The sequence below is a fragment of the Electrophorus electricus genome, chromosome 13 (assembly GCF_041902795.1).
Source record: "Electrophorus electricus isolate QZ-2024a chromosome 13, ASM4190279v1, whole genome shotgun sequence".
In the NCBI taxonomy this organism is placed as follows: Eukaryota; Metazoa; Chordata; class Actinopteri; order Gymnotiformes; family Gymnotidae; genus Electrophorus; species Electrophorus electricus.
In genome coordinates this window covers 7,145,001-7,152,500 of record NC_137509.1, presented here as the reverse complement: position 1 = coordinate 7,152,500, position 7,500 = coordinate 7,145,001, and the positions used below count along the sequence as shown (strand labels likewise).

At 46.2% G+C, this 7,500-nt stretch overlaps 1 protein-coding gene across 4 annotated transcripts in view; it reads left to right on the top strand.

The window, feature by feature from the left end:
- Window positions 1–7,500, top strand: part of si:dkey-172j4.3 (diacylglycerol kinase delta) — a 62,122-nt gene that overhangs the window by 5,682 nt on the left and 48,940 nt on the right. Inside the window, exon 1 of one of the 4 annotated variants that reach the window (XM_081725460.1) lies at window positions 3,801–4,011. The exons of the other annotated variants lie outside the window; for them this stretch is intronic. Within the exon in view, the coding sequence (XP_081581586.1) occupies window positions 3,937–4,011 (75 nt within the window). The 5' untranslated portion in view covers window positions 3,801–3,936. Of the gene's footprint in view, window positions 1–3,800; window positions 4,012–7,500 lie in introns of those variants that run through there. 4 annotated transcript variants of the gene reach the window in all.

Here is a 7,500-nt window from a genome sequence, read left to right as displayed (position 1 = left end):
GGTATCTTCTCTGCGTATCCAATAACAGGTTGTTTCTAAGGGATCCATTCATCAGTGTGCTCTATCAGCACTCTCTCTGTTTCATGCCCACTTTGTCTTCTGTCTTGTAGCAGTTATTTCTCTCTTTCTCTCTATCCCTCTCCTGCCCTTTTCTTTGTCCCCTTGTTCACTTGTTCTGCAGATGAGAAGGATAGAGGAACAGTTTGGCCATTCAAGCAGAAAGCTTGCCTCTTCCCCTGTGCTCCATACCATCCCCATGTGCCATGCAATCTCTGTGCTCCATACAGTCTCTGAGCTCTGTATGATCTCTGTGCTCTGTACAATCCCCACACTCTGTATGATTCTCATGCTCAGTACGATCTCTGCACTCCATACTATCCCTGCGCTCCATACAATCTCTGTGCTCAATGCGATCTCTGCACTTTGTACCATCCCTGCGCTCCATACAGTCTCTGTGCTCTATACGATCAGTGCGCTCCATACAATCCCTGCGCTCCATACAACCTCTGTGCTCAATACGATCTCTGTGCTCAATATGATCCCCGCGCTCCATACGATCCCGGCGCGCCGTACTATCCCCGTGCTCCGTACCATCTCTGTGCTCTGTATGCTCATTCCTGCTTCGTACAATCCCTGTGCTTGGCATGTGATAGCAGGTATAGGAAGGGAAGGAGCTGAAAAGTTTGCCAGACACCTGAAGCCCAGTTAGTCACCACACAGCCAGACACTGCGCAAGTAAGGAAGCCCTGCACGGAGCTGTGACAGGAGTATAGGCGCATCCACATTCCACCATCAACACCCGTGGCAAAAAGTAGCGTAGCACAAGGGTAAAGCAGACAAGCCCACAGAGGTCACTGTTGCCAGAGGAGTACAGCTACTATTGAACCGCAGCATTGGAGTGAATATCACTTACATTTCTTTAGAGTTTTTAGCTCTATGACCATACTTGCATTAGAGAACATCTAATATACCTCAGCATGCTGAATTGGAGCATATTAGAGTCGCTTTTAATAATTAAATAAGCAGCAGTCGTCGTGTCTGTTCAGTCACGTATAGCTGATACCCACCTGTTCATCTTACTCAAAGCATTTAAGGCAGCCCTAACCTGCTCTTGTACATGTGTGGTTTTTACCATCAGACTGTTAATAACTGGACTCCAGGGCCCTGTATTGGGGAGGATGGAAAGCAAAGTAATAAACGTGACCCTAGAAATGGGAAGAAAGCCAAGCTTAAATAAAGCTCAGCTACAAGAGTGTTGTTTGGAAACACAAAGAATGACAGAAGAGTGGTTAAAAAACCCACCCTGGTAGGAACTGAAGCACGCCGTTACCTCGGCTAGATAAGAGAAAAGGGCTTGTCTCCTATGCAGCAGAGATGGCGAATCAGGAATCTAGAATCTATCTGATAATCTGAATAAAACTTCCATCTTCTCTCATGCCGCTACAGTATCTGTCTGTTAGTTCTGAGATGGTACAGTATTTTTTTTCCAGCACACTGCTCTCAGGCTGATGTTAAATTCAGTACAAGGGCTATACAAGGGCCTTTAATCCTTCAGGTACACATGCTTTTGAGTACTGTACCGAACTGATGTGTTTGAGGACTGTACTGAATCTGTACTGAATCAGTGTGTTTTAAAGCTGACTGCAGAGTCTTATTGGTTGTGTCATTTTTCTATATTGTCCAATTGCAACTTTACAAAATCAGTAGCTAGTTAGCCAGTAGAAGGTGTTAAACTCATGTTGCAATGGAAGACTCAAGTTAGATGATCTTCTCCTGATATGATCACACTGAACTTGCTTAACCTTTTATCCTTACAGTATTTCAGCCTTAAACCCAATGGCACCAACCCATTTATAACTATATTTATGGTTGTACTGTTACACTAGAGGTTATGTGCGTGTCTTCATTATAGTTCACAGTAGCCCGAATCATCTTTGCGCTGCATTTTCTTAAAATAGTTCTAAACATGTATGAAATACAATTGTCATTTATTGTATACTGTTTAAGGTTTTGTACAATGGAATGCTTGCAGCAACTAATGAGACTCGACAGACATTTTCTGAGGGAGGACTTGTGACTTGACTCGGGACTCTGTTCCAGAGATTTGAGCTTTGACTCAGACTTGCACCTCAGATTCTGGAGGCTGGACTTGGACTTGCCCCCCCACAGACTGGTGAACATCTCTGTGGTGCAGAATGGCTCAGTGCAGTGATCACGGTGGGTCTTATGGAGAAGTCTGAAATTTATGTTGGAAATTTACACTGGAAGTGAGACAATATTCTTTTTTTTCCCCCAGCAGCAGTTATATAGGGGTTGAGTTACTTGAATATGCAGGCATGGTATGCTATTTACAGATCTGATTTGTAGATATGTAGATTTGTAGATATTGAAGTGGATAATATGTTTGATGAGGGTTTGCAGAGATCAGACAATGTTGTCCAAGAGAATGGAAGTTCAAAGGTTAGCAGTGGTGTGTTGGGTGTGACTGATAACACCAGTTTGTCAGGAGAACTGAAGGTCAGGTTAGGTCAGTGCAAGAAAGACAGACTGATAGCCAAAGAGAAAGAGGGGAGGATGGGAGCCCGACCTCCTAATGTTTGAAAGGAAAGTTCTTCTGCATCTGACTTAATGTTTCTTCACTTTTCGTTTTCCATGATGACAAAAAGCTCTGTCCGTTTTACATAAGCATTTGAAGACTTTTGTCTTTAAATAGTCGATCGTGTTATTAATCAAATTTATCTGAATGCAAAACAGGATTGTGGTCTGTCTGTATTATGTTTCAATCAGTAGTTTTAAATCTACAGTACTAATCTTGAATGTTAAAAATAATACCTTCTCATCGATGTGACCGTTTCTCATTTAACTTAAAATAAAAAGGTAATTCAAAATTTAAATGGCCGTTTATTTTTGGCAAAACCTAGCCTGTGTCCCTAACACCAGTATGTGTATGTATTTTTATGAGCCTGTAACTTAAACCTTTGATGGGTTAAATAACAGGAAATGAAACCTTTTTTTAGGTTTTGAGATTGATGTTCAGACAGTACAGTACAAGAAGTTCACTGATTGTACAATTTAGTACAAATAAGAAGAATTCACATAAATATTGCCATGCTAAATCTGAAAGAAAATTAATTCATGTAAATTGCAGAAATGTTGTCTGTCTTTATAATATTCAGTCATTTTATTTGTTTGCTGTAGTGACTAGAGAGATGAAGTCTCCCCTGTCTCTGCGTCTGTGTCTGTTTGTTCCTCTCGGCTGGGTGCGGCTGGGAGTCTCAAACCCAGTGAGTATTGGCGCTGTGTCAGAGAGGAGCCTCTGGTGTCGGGCTTGCTGTGGGCAGGTGAGGGGTAACTGATGAACCAGGGCCACGCACACTGCCAGTGTGACTTTCCTCCTCTCCTTCTTACGTCTGATGTGATTCATTCTTTCTGTCTTTTTCCCCCGTGCTTGTTTTGGGTTCGTTATCTCATCACTGGTTAAGAGAACCACTCTCTAGTCACTTTGGCAGGGACGGCCACGCTGTGGGTGTACGGTTAATGCGGTGTTTGTGTTATTATCTCCAGCTTTCAAGCCCCATCTCATGTTGCCAGTGCTTTTCTGCCATTTTGTCTTTCTCCTGCGTTCTCCTCCTTCACCCCCTGACCTCTTCATTCTCCTCATTTTACTCTCCCCTGCTCTGTCTCACTTTTCTTCCTCCTCTGGTCCCACACTTTCTCTCTCTCTCTCACTCCCTCTCTGGGCTGAACTTGAAAACCTAATTAGCGGAGGGTCATACATCTTTGCCTTGGCGGTCCATTAAGGCGACAGAGCGTGGCACTGGAGGAGGATAGAAGGGGAACCGGGGCGAGAGGGATGGTGCTGCAGATCCGCATGTCACGGGAGAGTCCAGCCAGGTGGGTGTCGAACCCACCGCTAGTTCAGCAGAAACCGCGGAGATGAGAGGAAGACGCGGAAGAACTTTTAAACGACAGGAGGAACTGTCAGGCCCACTCACAGTCACAGAGGAAGAGGTGAGAGATGTCAGCGCACGTGTGTGTGGTTGTGTGTGTGCGTGCATGTGTGTGGGCGAAAATATGTGTAGCTGTTTGTGGGTGTGGGTGTGTCTGTGTGTGTGTGGGTACATTCATGGATGCATGCGCAAACACTGATTTTGGCTCATGAGCATGCAGGCAGTGGTCTTGTTTGCCCGTGAGTGAGTGAGAATGTGGTGTCTGATCGCTGGTCTCTTGTTCACCTTGTTGCAGTAGCTTTTCCTTCCAAGAAGTTCAGTCCGATTAGAGTCCTTCTCTCAAAGACCAGGCTGCTTTCAAAGGCTGGGGCACCCATGTGCGGTAAGAGCCTTCTCTGCTGCATTCTGACTGAAGTGAACTGGCCATGGAGACCTTTAGTGGCTCCGGAGTAGAGGGAGTGTGAGTTCAGCGGTCAGCAGCGGTCAGCAGCGGTCTGCCCCTCTCTTCCTCAGCCGCACACACATTCTCACTCCTGTTCCCTTGTTACGGGCCAGCTATTTGCTTTACAGCGTCTCGGGTAAGAACGTCGGAATACGCTGCATGGGAGCCCGTGCTGTGACATAAGAGAAATCCAGCATGTGTCCCTCTGAGAATGTTCCAGATGTTTCCACCTGTGAGGGCCAGTGTTCGATGGCAGGCTGAGAATGTTCCAGATGTTTCCTCCAGTGAGGGCCAGTGTGCGATGGCAGGCTGAGAATGTTCCAGATGTTTCCACCTGTGAGGGCCAGTGTTCGATGGCAGGCTGAGAATGTTCCAGATGTTTCCTCCAGTGAGGGCCAGTGTGCGATGGCAGGCTGAGAATGTTCCAGATGTTTCCACCTGTGAGGGCCAGTGTTCAATGGCAGGCTGAGAATGCAGAGCCAACAAGAGGGCAGGCAGCCTAATAATAGAAGAATAAAGGATGGGTCAGGTGTTCACTCACAACACACACCTTCTTATGCACATATTAGCACAAAAAGCTGCCATAATGAGGATGATACCATATTAAGTAGTGTGTGTGTGTGTGTGTGTGTGTGTGTGTGTGTGTGTGTGTGTGTGTGTGTAATAAAAGGTGAAACTTCAGTGGGCTTATCTGGACAAAAGTAATCATCCAATACAGCGCGTAAGGCCTAGAAGCAGCAGGTAGCGTTAGCAGGGAATGTTAGCCCCATGCTAATGCCCTCTTGTAGCCTTAGCAGGTAGTGTTAGCACCATGCTAATGCCCCCAGGGGTTTGGAAGCTTTGGTAAACTCAATGTGACCTAAATATTCAGCAGGTCTGACACAATTCAGTTCTTATCAACAGGCCCCAGATCACTAGATCGGCTCTGTGCATTTTGGTGAGAGATCCATAGGTGTGGGCCTCTGTTAACTGAGATTTGCACTTTCAACTGAGCTATTCCATGAGTTCTCAGCATAAGTCTGAATCTGCTCATTAGCCCTCAGTGTGGTAGCTTTCTGCTTTCCATGAGACTGTTATGATGGGCTTCTGTCTTCCCCAAATGGCCCAGCCAGTGTACAGGTAAATTGGCTGGTCCAGCAGCTGTCCAGAGAGCTGGTCCTGCAGTCGGAGTGCTCTCGGCCTCTCTCGCGCTGGCTGAGTGGGCATGTCATGCCCACATGGAGGTGATCCTCTCGCCCCCCGCCTTTCCGGCTCTCGCTTCTATTTTCTCTCTCTTACTCTCTCTTCTATTTCTGCCTGTGTTTCTCTCAGAGATTAAAAGAAGAAAACAGAAACAGGAAAGAACTCTTGTTCTGTGCTTCCTCTTTTGCACCCGCTTTATTTCTCAGTATATTGTGTGACTCCAAAAATATCCCCTCTGGGTGGTTTTGTGTGTGTGTGTGTGTTTTTATGCATGACGCGTGCTCACCCACAAAACAGGAAGTCCCTTGGGTGCTGTTTCACTGCAGATCTTAGAAAAGCACGACAAGTCTTGTGCTATGATGTAAACCACACTAATGCATCATTTTCTCTGTCTGTCTGTCTTTATTAATCCCATCTGTCTGATTTTCTTATTCTTCCTTCCCCGTTGTCTTCCCCTCATGTGATTCAATTCGTGGATGGTTTCTGTTCCAAAGTCACTCCAAGGAGTTAAGCAGCTTTTTGGCTGTAAGGCACAGCAACACTGTGTAAAGAAGTGCTGAACTGTTAACTGAGTCAGAGAGAGAGGTTGGGGGGGGGGGGGTGAGAATGAGTGGGAGAGGAAGAAAGAGAGAGAGAAGGGCCACATCTGTTCGTGACAGTTCGAGCGCAGGATGAGAGGGAACTATAGAGACGAGGGATTCGAGGCACCTGGGCCTGCCCCCCAGAGCAGCAGCCCCGGAGTGAAGCAGCACGACGGCTCTGTGAGTGGAAGGGGGGGTTCAGAAAGAGAGGCCTCCCCCGTCCGAGGGCCCCTACCCTGTCCGAGGGCCTGTAATCAAAGGGCATTGTTCAGCATACAGCCCTCACAGAAGTGGGAACGGGTCAGCAGATTTTCCAGAGCAAGTCTCTCATGCCCACAGAGCCCGACAGAGAACAACACTGCACTGTGTTGAGAAACTTGCGCAAATGCAACACACAAACCAACAGGTGCATATTCCCAAACCGATCAACACACACAGACGCGCGTGTGTGTACTCACGCTGTACACTGACATATACTGTGGAACCTAATTTAAATTCGAATTGCAAACCTCTGCACAATCGCGTGGTTGTATCGGCATTTAAATACAAGCCAAATGCAAGCACAACCAAAATACAAACCAAACACACACAAAAAGTTAATTTTGTCTTTTAAGTTCTAGCATCTGAAATTTTGTGCTGGCATGATGGCCATGTGACTTTAGCCTACTTTTACATTGTAAATGAACCACGTCCCTGCCATGTGACTTTAGCCTACTAAGCTGTTTTCCACATCCGTCACAGATTGGTCTGATTGGACTGACTGGCTCGGCTTTATGAAAGCCTGATGTAGGAACCTCTTGCTGAATAATGGCACGTGATGCCTGCAGATCTTATCTTAGAGGAGAACCAGAACAGAAACAAAAGGGCAATTGGATGTCTTTTCAATCAGCAACGTCGACTAGTGAAGGAAGTGGTTTTAAGAGCAGCTGACACAGCTCATCCCTCGTCCCTCTTACTGTCTCTCACCTTCCTTCTTTCTCTCTCCTCTCTCACTCTTTCAGTATCACTCTCTGCTCTCTCTCTCTCTCACTCTCTCGCTCTCTCTCTCTCTGCACTGTTGGTAAACCTCAGTGGATGCTTGTCCATTTTTAGGTTGCTGGAGCTCTATTTCAGGCTGTGGTTAGATGTGCATGAAGGACTCACCATTTCCTGCTACGTCTGCAGAGAAGAACAACAAAGCTTCATAAAGAGTGACATGGTGGAGTTTCTGTCTCTCGTCCAGACAGCAGCCGGCTGCCTGCCACTCTGGAGAGGCAGATTAAAAATGAATGAAATTAGCTTGTTTGGCAGGTGTGGGGTCTTTTCTGGGAAATAGAACCAAGTGAGTTAGAGCTCTCAGCCTGTG